Here is a 17425-nt window from a genome sequence, read left to right on the forward strand (position 1 = left end):
TATCTTCATCCGAGGAAGAAGCTCTATTATTTCACATTCTGCTCTGAATGTTTTCTTGTTCCATCACATATTAATGTAAATGTGAGGTTAGAACCACCCAACCCAAACATGAGACAATACCAATAAAAATCAGACTAAATCACAACCTCTGGAGAAAGATCTTGTTGAAATTAATAAACTGTCCCATAAGTTTCACAGCTGTGCAACATGACCACAGAAAAAAGTCAGCAAAAACCGGCTTTCCACAAATCGCCACGAGCAAACACAGATTGTTCAGTGAAAAACCTTTTGGCTTTAAAGTGGTTATAATGTCCAGGTTCAAACACAAACTCTGAAAAGGAGCCTGAATTCTATCGACCTGTTCAACACTGAGCAGGATCTTCTGATTCCTGGGGGGTATTGCACAAAACCAGGATAAGGGATTAAGTCGGCAAACTGTGGTTATCCTGTGGTGATCTTGTCGTTATCCTGGACGAAGTTAGCCTCAAGTCGATTGCACAAAAGCTGGCCAAGTTTATCCGGGACAAGTCACCATGGTGATTTGTTCTCTGCAGCCAGCTGCTCCACAGCAGGCTAACTACCCAGGATAAGATTAAACTGCTGCCAGCAATGTGAGGAATGGGCGTGGTTTACAGCATTCCCTTGATTTTTCTACACATTACATCATTTAATGATCCTGCAGCCAAATCTTACAACTGTAGTCATTGCATCTGCAGGGTCTGGTTGACTTTAGTATTATTTTGTTGCACAGATTATATGAAGACCAACATAACTTTCAACACAGACATTTCAAAATCCTTTCTTTATTAATACAAGTCCTACAATAAAAGGTTCACAATTATTGTGAAGACAGTGGGAAAAAAACCTTAATGAAATTGGTACTAAACCACACTGATGTAAAAAATAAAGATTAAGAAATAAAATACAACAACCCTGAAGCTACACAATGAGTAAAATGAGAAACAAAGGAAAAACAAATGCATCACACCACTGAAATGGACTACAGTATAACAGACAGCATATCGTTTTGTTTTAACTGTCTCCTGAAAATAGGAAAATAGTCCTATTTCAGGACTCCACCTTTAGGAGTGAACGGGCCCCACATCATTCTGACTCCACCTTTTTACCGACTAAAATCATACAGAAATTCATTCTCAGAAGAAACAAATTTATCACTTCATTTGATAATTGCTCTTTGGGCGGCACTTAATAAGTAAATTACCAGAATGCAGAATATTTTTATGTTTGGTTTTCACCTGCTGCAGGTTTTTTCTGGCCAGACAGGTTTGTTCTTCATGACAGATGAGGGATGAAACAGAACACACCATGAGAACGACTGATTCAATAGATAACACGGACACAGAGTAAAAATTTTCTTTGACCTTAATTGTACTTCACATAACCCTTGTAAGATGCACTTCTATGGGCCACATTAAAAAAAAAAACACCAGTATTTATTGACCAACTGCTACTCTGCACGCCAATGGTGGATTGGCTATTTCAGCACCATGGACAGCGCCTTGGATTTATTGGTAAACAGCAACCCACTGTTAAACTTCACCACAACAGTCAATTGGCTGTATCAGCAGCATGGACACCAATTGGAATTCATCAATGAATAAAGATCCATTTTTAATCTTTACCAATATGGTGGCTTTGGGTATTTTAGCACCATGGACAGTGCCGAGGATTTTTAATGATACTGCGACCAACTGATACTCTGCACCTCAATGGTGGGTTTGCTATTTCAGCACCATGGACAGCGCCTTGGATCTATCTGTAAACGGAGACTTGATATTAATCTTTACCACAACACTCAATTGGCTATATCAGTACCATGGACAGTGAATTGGATTTCCTCAATGAATAGGGACCCACTTTTGAACTTAACAAAAACGGTGGATTGGCTATTTCAGCACCATGGACAGTGCCTTGGATTTTTACTGTCTCAGTCCCAGTTTGAGACATAAGACTCCCAGAAAATATGATTTGTGACTTTTTTTTTTTTTTTTTCTTTTTTTGGGGGGGGCGGGGTACATATTGGCAAAATGCTGTTTCCCCCGTGTATTTCCAGTATTTTATTATTATTATTATTGTTTTGTCTGATCATAATCATGGATCATGGATGCAGAATTAGGCCATTGTTAGTGTAGTATGATTTGCGCATCACTATTTCACTTTAATAAAGATGCCGGCCTGCATGCAGTACTTGTCCTCACCATTGAAGCGTGGGAGCGCTATGCCTTAAACGTCACTTAAAGCAGACTTACAGGCTTGTAATAATGGATGTGTTTTGTGTAAAGTCCTCGCTCTTTGGCAAACCCCCCCCCCCCCAATATAAGTGAGTCCCCCCGACAGCAGCGGTATAGTCCGCACACTGCTGCTCATCCCGCGTGAAGTAAGATGCACGTCCTTGTTCCATTTTCAGTCTGTGATTCTGTGATCGATGTCGTGGTCTTCTGAAGAACGCCGTGAACGCGCACTTATTCTGATGCTCCACACCGGGCTTGAGTGAGCCGCATCTTTTCATCCTGGCTCGGCAAACGTGCAACCGATTAATCCGAGAAAACACCGACGAGGCTGACTCGAGCCGCGCATTTTCATTTATCCTGGATGTATTTATCCGACTTTTGTGCAATACCCCTCAGGCCAGAAACCGATGGCACAACAACACTTCCTCATCACATGTTTCAGCTATCCAATGAAAAGCCGGAATGTCTGAACTGAGCTGTGGGAAAATTTAATGGAAGATCTAACCCTTTAAACTCTATATATGATGTACAAGCATTCTAAATGTATTATTGAACACCTCTGCTGATTTGATCTCATTAAACTAAACAGGATACACACACCTTCATACCTTCATGTCAAGTGCTCATCAACAAACACACACAAACAGAGTTATGGTCTCTTATCTGACCTGGTAAAAATATCATGAACAAAAAGTTTTGATTTTTGAAAGGGGGCAAAGAATGAGGGAACAAAAAAATTCCAAACTGTGTCCTTTTAAAACATGCCTCTCATTCTCAGTAACAGATTTCAGATTCTATCGGTTGACTTTACAATGCAAAACACTTTACTTTAGCCGTAGGTGTACTGTTGACATGAGACACACACGCACGCACGCTTACACACACTTTGGCCAGCGTCCAGTGTCATTAGCATATGAAGCTGTAGTTGCTGATGGAGTCCATTCATCACCACACTGTCATACACCGCTGGACCGGCGCCACCATTGACTTCCACTCATCTTCTCTCAATTTCTCTCTCATCCCTTCATCCCTTCCTTTTTCTGTGTTTTCCTTTCTTTTTATCTGATTTTACTCGCCTCCGCTTTCTTTCGTTTCCGTGCTCCTCCATCCTCACTTCATCTTTTTACACAACCCCGTCCCTTCACACACTCCTCTTTTCTCTCTCTCTCTCTCTCTCTTTCTCTCTCGTCCCTTCTCACCTTCTTTCGCTCCTTTTCCTCTCCTCCCTGCAGTCTATGCAGAGTTTATCTTCCTCGGTTTGTTCATGTCTGAGATGCTGATCAAGATGTACGGCCTGGGCATCCAGCCCTACTTCCACTCCTCATTCAACTGCTTCGATTGCGTGGTGAGTGCACACACACACACACACACACACACACACGCACACACACACACACACACACACACACACACACACACACACAGTAACGAAGTGAAAAGAAAGACAAATTCAGCTCGTATCTATCAGATTTTTGTGGACAAATCTAACAGTTCATTTCATCATCAGATCTGAAAATTAGATTTTTTTTTTTCCGTGTCGTCCTGCAACAATCTCACCGTGAAACATTACGGGTGCACAGCCACAAGTGCACTTCCCGTCCTAATTTGCCACGCTGGCATGCAGCGATGCAGTAAAGCCGTGTTACCGTGCAGCCCTCGGTTCAGACGGAGCTGCAGACATTGGTGTGAGACTAGCGTTGACTCATTTCAATAGATTTCATTAGGGATTTGTATTGAGTAGTCTTCATGACCATCTGATTTGTAAATGGTTGATATTCATCCAATCGTGTTAAATGTAATGATTTAGGCACTGTGAAGACAAAAACTTAGTAACTTTGAATCATTATGAAGCGTTATGAAGACCACAAACATTTCCTCATCGCTACCAGCGACCAGGCACATCTACCACTGCCGTTTGTCAGAATCATGGCTTTTAATTTAATAGAAATGACTAATTACAAGTGCCTCATTTCAATCTGCATGCATGAATTTTAGATTTCTCTCTTACAACCTGACAAGGTAATTCCAGTTAAGATGTACTGAAAGACACTGAACATGAAAATATCTAGGTAACTTCTAGAAACTGACTTGACCATTAAATGTTTTTTTGTTTTTTGTTTTTTTTTTTTTTTTATGTTAAACATTTTAGGTTGAATGTACCCTACAGCACTGACTGTGGTTTTCGTGCAGGTGATCATCGGCAGTATCTTCGAGGTTGTGTGGGCCACCATTAAACCGGGCGCGTCCTTTGGAATCAGTGTGTTACGAGCTCTGCGACTGCTCCGCATCTTCAAAGTCACCAAGTAAGCCTCTCCGGTTCCCTCCGTCCACGCCTTCCCTTTGTGTGCGAACGGCTCGTGGCGATCATGGCGGGGAAAGACTGAGGCTGTGTCAGTCCCACAGAAGAGACTGTGGTGGTTTATCCCGCGACGCCCGCAGATCTGTGACGACTTGACACTTTTTGACACCTGTTTTGACATTCCCTTCAGGAGGGATTTTGATTGTTTCCGGCTCCTCGGCATCATTTTCTTTGACTGCATGGTGACTTTCGTTGTCAACACTCTCGAGAAGAAGATCGCTAAAACTGAGGGTGGTGATTCAATGACATGAAGTTTAGCTAATGGGAGAGAGAATGTGTATTGAGAAGGAGGATGTGAAACATTAGGCCAAAATCAGGCTGTAAAATGATTCCGTGGAGACCACAGGATGGTAAGTAATGACATGAATGACTAACCAGTCTAGTTCACATTTTTCCAGTGAGACTGGAGGAAACATGCCGACCGAAAACTGACAGCACAGCACAACAATGCTACAAGAGAGCGACAGCATTAGCATTAGAGCCAGATCACGGTGTTCTTTGTACAATTATTCATGCTAACACGACTGTCAGGTTTTATATTTTACTGTCGTTTCAGAAAAGATTGGAACATTTTCAGTACGCACTGTTTTTTTTTTTTTTTTTTCTGTGATAAAACAACCAGAAGTTGTTCGTTTTCTTGGTATTTCTAAGTAATGATGTTTTCATACAATTGACCTGGTTTAGTTGGGATCAGCTACCTAACATATGAGTTTGACCGAAGTTTAAATGGAAGATTTTAATATCAACCAAAGATGTCTCTTCTCTTTAGATCCAAACAGAGCAGTGAAAGCAAGCTTAGCTCTTCTGAAATGTGTCTTCTTCATCGCAGGTACTGGGCTCCTCTTCGAAACCTGGTGGTTTCCCTCCTGAACTCCATGAAGTCCATCGTCAGTTTGCTGTTCCTCCTCTTCCTCTTCATCGTGGTGTTCGCCTTGTTGGGGATGCAGCTGTTTGGAGGACAGTCAGTATCGTTCATCGCTTTTAAAAGAAGCCTATTCTCTCATCCATATCACACTCGATATGATTGTAACAGCCATTTTATTTCATTCTCAGGTTTAACTTTGAAAATGAAACTCCGTCCACCAACTTTGACACGTTTGCAGCTGCAATCATGACGGTGTTTCAGGTAGGAGCCAAACAGGAGAAGACATGGTCTTTTATATGATCAGGCTCAACACACGGCTCAACTTAAGACTGTGTGTAGTCGTTCACAACCGGCTCCAATGTTCGTAGTATGTTTTCCTACAATTACTGTGTGTTTCAGTAAATTCAAAGACATAATTTAAAGTCATTTTTCCTGAAAAGGAGCCAAGGATCTCAGAGTCTTGAGACAATGAATTCCTTCAAATTCAACCAGTTGGGTAACAGTGTAATGGAAACAAAAGCTTCCCTCCTGCTCTCCTCAGCCGTCAGCAGCAGTTACCACGACTCCATTCTCATTATAATTGCGATCGGGTGGAGCAGACGTGGTGCCAGCGTGATGACAGAAACTATTGTAGGGTGATCTATGCATGCTTGATAACTGTCACAGTGTAAGAGCCTTGAAACAAACTGCTGGATTTCAAAATGAGGAGAAAATACGAGATTTGATGAAGTCCATTGTTGCCATGTCAGTTTTATGTGCGAGTTTTGACTGCAGTCGCCAGCTGAACGGATCTTTTGTTGGGGGCAGGTTGTTTTGTCTTGTCGTCTCCAAATGACTCAAACAATTGTGCAGAGGTGTCAAACATAGGGTCCGAAGTCCAAAACTGGCCAGCAGGAGGCTCAAATCTGGCCCAGAAAACTTTTAAAAAAATAAATACAGCTTGTAAAGAAAGCATTTTACAACCACAATGTATCATTGAAACTGGTTTCATATACAGATTGTAATCATTTTCTGTAGTAATTGTTTTTGTTAAATCATGGATATTTTAATCATGTACACTCTGCGAACTTATATTTCAGATAAAGTAGAGAGCCAAAGTGAAGTTTCCACCACACTTACGTTCCTTGTTGTTTTCTTGCTGTCCAGTAGAGTTGACTCCTCTTCCCTTTTCTCCTCTTGTAGATCCTGACCGGTGAGGACTGGAACATGGTGATGTATGACGGCATCAAGTCCCAGGGAGGCGTCAATGACAAAGGGATGATCTTCTCCATCTTCTTCATTGTCCTTACTCTCTTCGGCAACTGTATCCTGCCTAAATACGACCTAAAATATGCAAATGAGTACTTAAAACCTTCTAGCGTTCTGGCTGCATGATACACTGCAAATTTATCGGTGATAGAGTGATCGAACCGTGATGTTCCCATGTATCGTTCCCAACAAACTGTAAATTTCATCAAATAAAAACAACAGTCAACAACCTGCTCCTTGTCTGGAAAGGAAGTCCAGACATGTGATGGGAAAAACTGGGTTCAGTCACAGCTGGTTTAAATCAGGGGTAAGAGGAAGAACACTGTTTTTTGTAAGAAAATAAACATTATTGCATGTTTGTTTGATACAGTGCAGCTCTTTCAATCATTTTTTTCCCCCCAGCATTTGTTTCTAATTGTCGTCTGTTATCTGAAGTTGTCATGCCACCAATATTTCTCCTTCACTCGAGCCACCACAGACACTCTGCTGAACGTCTTCTTGGCCATCGCTGTGGACAATCTGGCCAACGCCCAGGAGCTCACCAAGGTACTCTGACCCTCAAAGGATAAATCAGAGTCCAGTTCACATTAGCTTTCAGACTAAGATCTTTTCATTCATACTGTTTTCAAGTGAAAAAGGGAAACTTTCACTGTGTCTTGAGTGTCTGTTTGCACCACAGTGCTGCTCAGAGCCAGTGAAAAATGCAGCTGTTTCAAAATGGCTCCCCTGGTGGATCTTTTGAAACATTTCCCACCCCATCTCCATAGAAACAGGGGAGAAAGGCAATTTTTTACAAACACCTCCCAAGGTGGAACTTGACAAAAACACCGTGTCTCGGTGGAAATGTGTGAGGGGCTTTCCTCAGCTGGCTCCCCTTGACTTTTATTTGTGGACTTTATGATGCAACTCTGTGTTAAACTTCGGTCCCATTTACATGACAACATGTTCAAGTGAAAACGTAAAGCTTTCATTGCATTTTAGGTGTCCGTTTTACTCAACAACTGTCTTCAATGTTAATATCCTGTTGGTCTCCGTGCATGTGCGTAGTCTCATGACAAAAACAACCAACAGCACCACCTCGCGGCCTCACCTGCTAACTACAGCATTTCTACTGTTTCCGAATGAACAGACATGGTTTTCAATACATTTCCGTATCAAAAAGACATTTTTTCTGAAACGCTGTCGTGTAAGACCAGATCGCTGTGTCTCTCCATCAGGAAGAGGAGGAGCAGGAGGAGGCAGCCAATCAGAAGACAGCGCTGCAGAAGGCCAAAGAGGTAGCAGAGGTCAGCCCGCTGTCTGCAGCCAATCTGTCGATCGCTGCGTGAGTACACACACACACACACACACACACACACACACACACACACACACACACACTTGAAAAACTTAATTATCACAAAACCGTGTTGGATAGATAAGCTAAGACACCAGATTAACTGCAAGCTTAATGGCAGCCTGACAACAACACAACTTAAAGCCATTTTCAGATGCATTATTGCACGTTTGCTGGGGAGTACCATTCATTAGATGTAGTACATCAGTTTACAGTCATTCGCGGTGGTTAAATATAAAATTATGCAAGTTGAACGTGACTTTTTTTTCCCCACTGAGAATTTTTTTTTCCAAATATTTCTGATTGGCAGAGACACACACACGCACACACAAACAATCCCTCGTCCTCTAAAACATGATTACCCGATTGTTCTGGGACTGAAAGGAAAAGATTGAGGGCTTTTCGAAGCCTTTTTGAGGCTGTGAAAATGTGTTCTCAGCAGCAGAAACGCTGACAATGGGAGCCACGAAAAGTCGTTCCTGCTTCAGAAGTCACCAGACGCAGAAGAAGCCGATTACGCACTCTGATTCTGCTTGATAAGAGGTCAACTCCCGGGACATCTCACCTCTCAGACCAACATTGGGCTTTTCATCGGATGTGGATCTCACCCACAAAGATCTGTTGTCGAGACGCCACAGAAGCTCAAACTTCCACTTTAAAAAATTTATCTTTCATTTACAAAAATGCCACTTGTTGCAGTTGGCTGCTGTACAGAAGTGATAATCATTAAATTGTCACTTCCAAAGTGGACTTCGTTATCTATGGAAGGATATTGATCTTCTTAAGTCAGCGTTTCTTTAAAAACAAACAGAATTTAACTAAGAAAGCTAAGTCAATGAAATTAGCCAAACAGAAGAGGAAGGGACATTTCGGTCACCTTTCTTCTGAATAACATTTATCTTTACTCAAGTAATAGGTAATTGGTCAAAATAATAATAGTTAAAAAATGAACCTTCCTTTACTGCAGTTCCTGCTTGATCTTCAAACGATTACCATAATGCACTTTGAACCTTCTTACTTCTTTTCATCCACCTCTGCTATATCCCACTTTTCCTGCCTCCTCCCTCGACCCCAAGCAGCAAGGAGCAGCAGAAGAATCATACCAAGGGCAACAAGTCGGTGTGGGAGCAGCGGACCAGCGAGATCCGCCGGCAGAACCTGATGACGAGCCGCGAGGCGCTCTACAACGAGCTGGAGCAGGATGACTGGAAGGTGGGAGGGGAGGGAGAGGAGGTGAGGAGTTCCCCCCCTTTAAGAAAGAAACACAAATACACATATATATGCAGTCTACTCCTGATGATATATATGGTGAATATTTGTTGTATCTTTGTGTAGTGTGGTTTGAACGGTCATTCTGGCCACTTAAAGGGATATTACCACCTGGGAAGGATTCAAGAGTCACTTCAACAACTCTTAGATCTGGATCATGTCTTCAGAAACCGGCTGTAACTCTAAAACCAGAAAATTCTTTGATGGTTCGAACACTGGCTTCTCCCTTCAGAACCAGATGTGACCTGAATGCATTCCCAGACCTGTAACTGTGAGAATGCATGGCGATATGTTACATCGAACTCTGAAAGAGGAAGCAGAAAAATGTGGCAATTAGTCTTCAGCCCCGTTTACGCAGCAACATTTTCAAATGTATCACCAAAAGGTTTTGTTGTGCTTCGGGTGTTCATTCACAAGACAAACCACTTCCAAGGCAAGAGCTTTTAAAAATGTTCCACTTGCGCCTCCATGTAAGCAAAGGAAAATGCAACAGTTCTTCTGCACATGTGCAAAGCGATTGACAGTCACGAAAATGGCTCCTCTCGAGCCTCCGTGTGTGTGAATTTATTACATAAACAACCAACAGAACCAAATGGTAACTGTCTTTTTTTTTTCTTTAGTGTCCCTTCTGTTTCTGTGTGAATGAAAATCATTTTTAAAACTTCTCCTTTAAAACGCAACATTTTTCTGAAACGAAAATGCAAAACCGATGCAAATTCACTTGAAAAATTGTCACATAAGTGGCATTGATGATATATTAAAGATGGATGAAACTTACATGACTGAAATCCCGTTTTGAGCATTTGAGGAGGACGTGTTCATATTGAACATTTCAAACCACATGTAAATGTGATTTGTTGAGTCTGTCACGTGACCGCATCGCCTGAACAGAGGAGGCGCTGTGATCGGGCAATTTATGCAAAATTTTAACTCATAAAATAAAATCAACAGACGATTTATGTGAACATTATAGTCTGGTCAAGAAACTAGTGATAGAGACCAGAACATGTTCTGGAACTGGGCGCTTTATATGTTTATTTGTACTCTGAAAATTGACATTTTTGAATGAAATGAAAGACATATTGAACTTAATCGAATAGTTCCTTACTTTGGACAGGTTTAGATCTTAAGCAGCTTTCCCAGCTGTTGACTGATGTTTTAGAAAGTTGGGATGAGGACGTGCCACTTATCTTAAGGAAAGGAAATGTTTGGGTACTTCAAGGAAAACAAAGGTTGAGAACCTTTGTTCATCTACTTGAATTATCCTGTGACATTGTTGAGCTAACAAGACTTCTCAGCCTGTTGTTGAGTTAATCTTAAAAACAAAACATTTTAGCTCATCTGTATATCTGTCTGAACTGGCAGCACAGCAGAGGACTGACCTGCTTTTTAACCGCTGAGTGTTCTTGGTCATGCTTGAATTCCAGGATGTAATATCCCTTTAAGCTTGTGATAGAGCTTTTATTATTGCGCTATCTGCTGCTATATGGGACGGCTTGAAGCTGCGTGCTTGGGAGCCATGCATTATTAAAGTGGGGCATGCAGAGAAACTCAGAGCTGTACCCACTGAAAAGTGGAGCGGGTCGGAGTGCAACGCATCTTAAAATGAAAATCTGATCAGGAGTTGACTGGATACGACTGGGCAAACTGCAGCCGGAGCCGCTTTGTTTTGCCGCTACCGGACAGTTTGCCCGAATGTGTGTATCTGTGGCTCAGGGGAGGGAAGGGGTGGGGCTTAAATCAGGTTAACTGGGGTGGATTTAGTCCAACTCACGACTACATCTCATTTTCTTTGTAAGTACTTTTTTTATTACTTGTAGCTTTTTTTTTTTTTTGGGTGGAGGTTTGGGGTTTCTGGGAAATTCAAAAAAAGAAAAAAAACATCTCTGTTCATTAACAAGTACAATTTAAATAACCTCTTTAGACAAGCTTCAAAATGCTTCAAATGATAGAATTTTATGAAGAAATGATTGAAAACAATGGCTCTGCAGTTCCACTTTTCACCAAAAATAAGTATTTGGACAGAGATATTGGGGCATATACGGTATAAATGTTTTTATGACTTGATTTTTTAAAATTTTTTATGGCTTGATTTTTTTATTCCATCAGTATTGACATTTAGCACATCTCCTTTTTTAAGTTATTACAGCTTCCAACTTTGTGAAAGACCGCTTACAAGGGTTTCTATTGAAAGTTTGCTCATTTACATATCTTTATGTATCTACGTAATGCAGTCAAGCAGGTAAAATTCTTTCGGCATGCAAGAAGCCAGTCTTTGCTGTTGTGCTTTGCTCCATTTCACATCTGTTCATGCTTTGGTGATTCAAGGCTTGCATGCAGTTACTCATATAAAGTAATGCCATTAAGCTCCAGTGCTCCCTGTTTCTGTTGATGGCTGATGTGGAATATTTTGGCTAATGTTTTGACTTCAAGTTCGTGACAACTTCATGGATCCAAGTGACTTCAATCAAAATAGCGTGTCCTTCGCACTGTCTCCCAGAGAACTTGAAGTGAAAACATGAGTCTAAATGTTCCATATCATGCTGGTGGTACTGATGCACATTATGTTCATACTACAATTGAATTTACTGAACCCGAATTTACTGATAGTGCATGGTACGTCCCTTTATGGAGCGCACCCCTTCAGTGATTGTGCCTTTAGGAGGTTGCCCGCATTGCCTATAGCAGAAACTGCCCCTGGCTCTGAGAGTCCTGAATGGTCCAGGATTTGACATCCCCGGTTTACACCATCTGACACTTGGCAGCTCTGCTGCCGCGCTTCCTAAACACCTCAACCCGACATTGGTGGCATATGAAAGGAAGAAGACTCACAAGCTGATTTTTGCAAAAGTGATATTTTATTTTTAGTATTTCACTCAAGCAAACTGAAACGTTCAGAAACTGAAAAGATTCCAATTCGAGGTCCTGTTAGAATGAGATACTCCAATACTTTTGTCTATGTAGAAATGAAAGATTTACTACCTTCTCAGAATCATTGTGTCAAGAGAAATTCACCATCAAATCTTTAATCATTAAGGTCACAATTCAAAGTTTTAGATATTGGTTTGATTGTTTAATCCCTGTATTGCTCAAGTGAATTAAATTTTACTCTGGGAAGTGAAACAGTTCTGAGCTTTAGATGACAAAACACATCAAAATATCTCAGACTTGGATCTTTCAGAGAGTTCTGGCAAAGCAAATTTGGTGCAACTCATCATAACTTGTTTGCATCTTCCTAGAAAACGTTTATCTGAATGGTGCCTCCTGTAACAACCAACTTTATCTTTGGACTTCGATAGCTGATTACGAAAAAATAAACATTTCCTTCATATGTGCAAAGATGAAGTTGAGAAAAAAGGCTTAGCGTTATTGATCCAGCTGACAGTTCTCTTCATTCATTTGCACTATTTTTAGCTCCCGTTTCGTGTGTTCTCAACTCAGTATTCCCAACTGGTAACTTTCCAATTACTGGGTAGCTTTCTAAGTTCAAGCTCCTGGAAGGTACACTCATTTTGGATTATCTATTAAAAACATTCTCAACTTTTACTTTGAGGCTGTGAAGTCCGATGGATGGATGAATGCCTGAACACGTTTGTGTGATAGGATTTTAAAATCTAATTTTGTGCTTGGAGCAAAGCGTCATGGTCTGTTTCATTGGTTTACCCAGGAGGAAAGCACTGGAGTTTTTAAGATGTTGCTAAAGTTTAGACATCATGCACTCATTTTGACTGCCACTCCATTTACACCGCCTCAGGTGTCCTACCCAAAGAAAGGACGAGGTGACATGAAAACCCACTTGGACCGCCCGCTGGTGGTGAACCCGCAGGACAACCGCAACAACAACACCAACAAGACCCAACCGGGCGAACTCCCTCTGGACCAGGTGTACCGGCGGCAGGACATCGACCACTGCCGCCACCACTACCACCACCACCACCGCCACCAGAAAGCCACGGCAGCAGACAGGAGGGAGCCAGGGCCGCTGGCGGAGACCCGCATGGAGCACGGCTTCAGCTGCACCTCCCTGGGCAACGTGGAGGCCAGCGCCGACGGCCAACAGGGGGAGGAGCGGCACGGCCACCGGCACAGCCACCGGGGCCACCGGCACAGGAACAGGGAGGGCAGGGAGACGCGCAGCGTCTCCCCCCATCACAGCGAGGCCGGCGAGGGCAACGGCGAGCGCCGCAGGACCAGGCAGCACCGCAGGGCGGCCAGGGAGGGGGAGGAGGGCAGGCGGCACCGGTCCAGGGGGACTGAGGCAGAAGCGGAGAAGGGCGAGGATGGGGCGGGACGGAAGACGAGACGACATCGCCATGGCAACCAGGAGAGGAGCAGAGGTCATCGAACCAGAAAGTGAGTGAAGGAAGGGTTAATTTTCTCGACTGAAATTACAGCCTGACCGGCAATAATAGCGACTGTACTTTCTTTGTCCACACAATCAGGAAGCCACCTGTCAATACTCGCCCCTAACTTTTTTTTTGGTTAATGACCACTGTGTGGCTTCTGATTCGATGAGAACAAAGTAAAAACGGCTCCTTCTCCTTTCATTTCCTGGCTCAGGGAATACCACGGCACCGGCCCCAGCCTCTCCACCACACGGCCCATCCAGCAGTACAACGAGGACCTGGACAACTTCCGGAACAACAGCAAGCTGGCCAACGCCCACGAGCACCCGTACGACCTCCCGCCGGACCACCCCGACCACATGAACAACCTGCTGAACTGCCGCGACGCCGACACACACACCCTGCTGCACAGCATGGACAGTCTGATCCTGACCAGCATGGCCAAGCCCGAGTACACGACCATCGACATGCCGCCCGTCTACCCGTACCCCTCAACCAACGCCATCCTACAAGGTAGGCGTCTCAAATGGTGTGAATGATGCAAACTGCATTTCAAATACATTGTGTTTTCATTATTAGCCCTATTATGACTTAAAAAGACTAATTTCTCATCTACCAAAGTTACTTTAAGGAACCAGAAATCAGAGTGATATGTCTGATGAAGGCCAGATTACCTTCGCCAGTTGAAGTGAATTCCTCTTCTGACAGTTTGTGTTGTGATTGAAAAGATCCGCTCTGTTCCTGGAGTCGCTGCACGTTTGATGTGTTTACGGTCTCGCTCCGGTGACGCTGACCTCTTTCTGTCTGTCAGTCTGTTGATTGTTCTCCTTCCTTGTTTTTCTTTCTCTGTTTTGCTCAGTGAACAAGAACGCTAACACTGACCAGAAGAAGGGCGAGGAAAAGGAGGGGGAGGACGATGAGGGCGGGGACGAGGACGGGCCCAAACCCATGCCTCCCTACAGCTCCTGCTTCATCATGTCCACCACCAACCCGTGAGTTTAGAAAGCTGAAAGAGGCGCTCTCTCTCCACAGACACATGCTCAGTGTCCTCATCCGTGCGTTGCCACCAGGTTTCGGAAGTGCTGCCACTACATCCTGACTCTGAAGTATTTCGAGTTCAGCATCCTGTCCGTCATCGCCATGAGCAGCATCGCCCTGGCTGCCGAGGACCCCGTCTGGCCCGACTCGCCACAAAACAACGTGAGACATCGCAAGCCGTCCGCACAGATGAGCAGTAACACTCCAAGTTTATCACATTTCGTCCATGTTGAATGAGTTCAGATTGATTAGAGGCTATATGAAGGTACATGATGCTCACACTAAAATTTAGTTCATATTTTGATAGAAATTGTCCAAAAAGTATCTAACTGCAAAATTCAAGATAATTTAGATTCATATCATTGCAACACAGTCATGTTGTCAACACTACAATATTTAACAGATGAATAAAATGAATATAAACTCAAATTAGTCCAGAAAAGGAAGTCAGCGATCAGGCAATCTTGAACTTTGTCTGAAAGTTTGGATTTCATTTTTCAACATTTTAACCTTAAAAACAAGCAAACAGAATGAAAGAATAGTCTAACAGAGTAACTTTGAATAAATATAAAGTTAATAATAAAAAAAAAGAATAAAATTAAGTTTTCCCTGTTTCTCCGTTACAGGACAGTTTTTACTCGACATTTTATGATTACTTTCACTTCCTGTTAATTTCTTTCTTTCTGCACAATTCTTTACGTCTCTGCCTCTCTTTTATCATCATATGTGGTAATTATGTCTGACAGTGTTGTGTTGCTCTGCAGGTGCTGCGTTATTTTGACTACGTTTTCACAGGCGTCTTCACATTTGAAATGTTGATCAAGGTAACAAAGTATCAGCGTGTGAATGTTGGCGTCCAGTGTTTGTGCCTTTGGTTTGAGTATTTTCTGTCTGTGGCTTTATTTTCACGCAGATTTTTGTCAGGTGTTTTTCAGAGAGTGTGTGTGAGCTGCAGCTCGCGCTCTGGTGTGTGGTACTGAGCTGCCTCCGTGTCTTCCAGATGGTGGTGCTGGGCTTGTTTCTCCACCAGGGCTCCTACTTCCGCGACTTGTGGAACATTCTGGACTTTATAGTGGTTAGTGGTGCTCTGGTGGCCTTCGCCTTCACGTAAGTGTCCCTCCTCACCCCTCCCTTCTCTCTCTCTCTCTCTCTCTCTCTCTCTCTCTCTCTCTCTGTCTTCACCCTCCTTCACCATCATCTTCATTCACCACACGGCACACACACATCCCACCATCCACAGAAAGACCCTCGTCGCTCAGCCTGACACACCAGGCAGCGCTGATCTCTCCTCTGTATTTCCTTTTGTCTCAGCCTGCCGCTCCTCAGAAACCCTCACCTCCTCTTCTGTCCTCCTCTCAGTCTGTCCTCTTTAAACCCCAAACTTGTTCCTTCTCCCACAAGTTCTCCTGTGTCTTCTCTTTAGACTTGTTTCCATTTCGAGCCTCTTCTTGTCCTGTGCTCTCATTGTACGCTCTGGTCATTGTCTGTTTTTATCCCCACCTCCCTTTCTGCCCCATTTTCATCTCCGTTCCTTCTTTGGCCATCATCACATGAGAAATCACGTACCAGCAGGTCTTTCTCTACTTTTCACCCCACCATCATGCTAAAACCCACATCCCTAACCTTCGACTAATAATCTCTACCTCGTTCCCTTGCCTAAATGCTTCTCTCCATCTCTTGCCCACACTCTAAAAACAAACATATTGAATTGTTTGAGGACCTCGTAAGACACCCTGTGGAACTCCTCAGGAACGTCCATCCCATTGGCATGTGTTGAGGAACCAAAGTTTGTTTCTAGAGTGTACTTAAACAGTCTCCCACCACCTCCAACAGCCTTCTAACCTTGCTCAAATCATTCGCTTGAAAACCTTCTCTAACGCCATCCCTTCCCTCCCTCTCCTTAACTGTCTGATCTAATAATCTATAACGCACCACCTGCTCCTTACCAACATTTTCTCCTCCCGGTCTTCCTTGCTCCTGTCCTTGTCTCCCTCTATTTACCAATCCATGCCGATTTCTACCAACCAGGCCGGCGTGAGTCATCCCTTCCTCTTTTCTTGCATTTAAAACCCTGACTTTGACCAACCAAACCCTCGCTTACCGACACACACACCCAGGTCCTCCACAGCCTTGGTCCCTCTTGATGCCCTCTCATCCTTCTAGATACACTTCGACTCCTTCTTTCATAAAAACACCTCTTCATTTCTGTACCTGTTTCTCCTACAAACATCGCCCTTACAGCCATCTTGATCCTAACATACAGCAAAAAGAGGAACCAAAGGTTGAAAAAGCTAAACTTCCTGATCGTCAACGATCGCCGAAGTTAAAAAAAAAAAAATCATCCTCTGGAGATAAGGAATATTTCTTTCCCAAATCTAATCCACTAATCTCCTCAGATCGTTTAGATTGTGATTTGTACTTAAGTGCAGCCTGTATATGTTTGATTAGTTGGAGTTTTTTAAAGATTCTGACACTCTTATGGAGTTGTTTTTCATAACTCTAAATAGCTGGCCTTCCCAACAGCTCCCTTCAATGCTGAAGCTGCCGACATGCAGCGTTGCATGCTTGTAATTGGACACCAGCCTCATCGCCTTGCTGGCTGCTGCTATGCCTGGAGCACATAATCAAGTGACTTTGACCATCTGTGCAAATTAGTCAGCATGTTTTCTCTTCAGAGGACTTAACTAAACCTCAGTATTGAACTCTTTGGCT

At 43.1% G+C, this 17425-nt stretch overlaps 1 protein-coding gene across 27 annotated transcripts in view; it reads left to right on the plus strand.

Moving 5' to 3' along the window:
- The window catches only part of cacna1ab (calcium channel, voltage-dependent, P/Q type, alpha 1A subunit, b), a 189071-nt gene that overhangs the window by 112897 nt on the left and 58749 nt on the right, over positions 1–17425 (plus strand). For 19 of the 27 annotated variants that reach the window (XM_030093297.1, XM_030093301.1, XM_030093296.1 and 16 more), the window contains 15 exons: positions 3485–3597; positions 4443–4555; positions 5441–5572; positions 5665–5737; positions 6659–6779; positions 7203–7270; positions 7942–8048; positions 9140–9293; positions 13084–13682; positions 13890–14188; positions 14535–14667; positions 14746–14875; positions 15478–15537; positions 15714–15820; positions 16742–16747. In XM_030093297.1, coding sequence (XP_029949157.1) covers positions 3485–3597; positions 4443–4555; positions 5441–5572; positions 5665–5737; positions 6659–6779; positions 7203–7270; positions 7942–8048; positions 9140–9293; positions 13084–13682; positions 13890–14188; positions 14535–14667; positions 14746–14875; positions 15478–15537; positions 15714–15820; positions 16742–16747 — 2215 coding nt within the window. The remainder of the gene's footprint in view (positions 1–3484; positions 3598–4442; positions 4556–5440; positions 5573–5664; positions 5738–6658; positions 6780–7202; positions 7271–7941; positions 8049–9139; positions 9294–13083; positions 13683–13889; positions 14189–14534; positions 14668–14745; positions 14876–15477; positions 15538–15713; positions 15821–16741; positions 16748–17425) is intronic. The other 8 variants (XM_030093302.1, XM_030093306.1, XM_030093304.1 and 5 more) reach the window with 2 other exon arrangements.

This window comes from Salarias fasciatus, chromosome 6 (assembly GCF_902148845.1).
Source record: "Salarias fasciatus chromosome 6, fSalaFa1.1, whole genome shotgun sequence".
NCBI classification, from domain to species: domain Eukaryota; kingdom Metazoa; phylum Chordata; class Actinopteri; order Blenniiformes; family Blenniidae; genus Salarias; species Salarias fasciatus.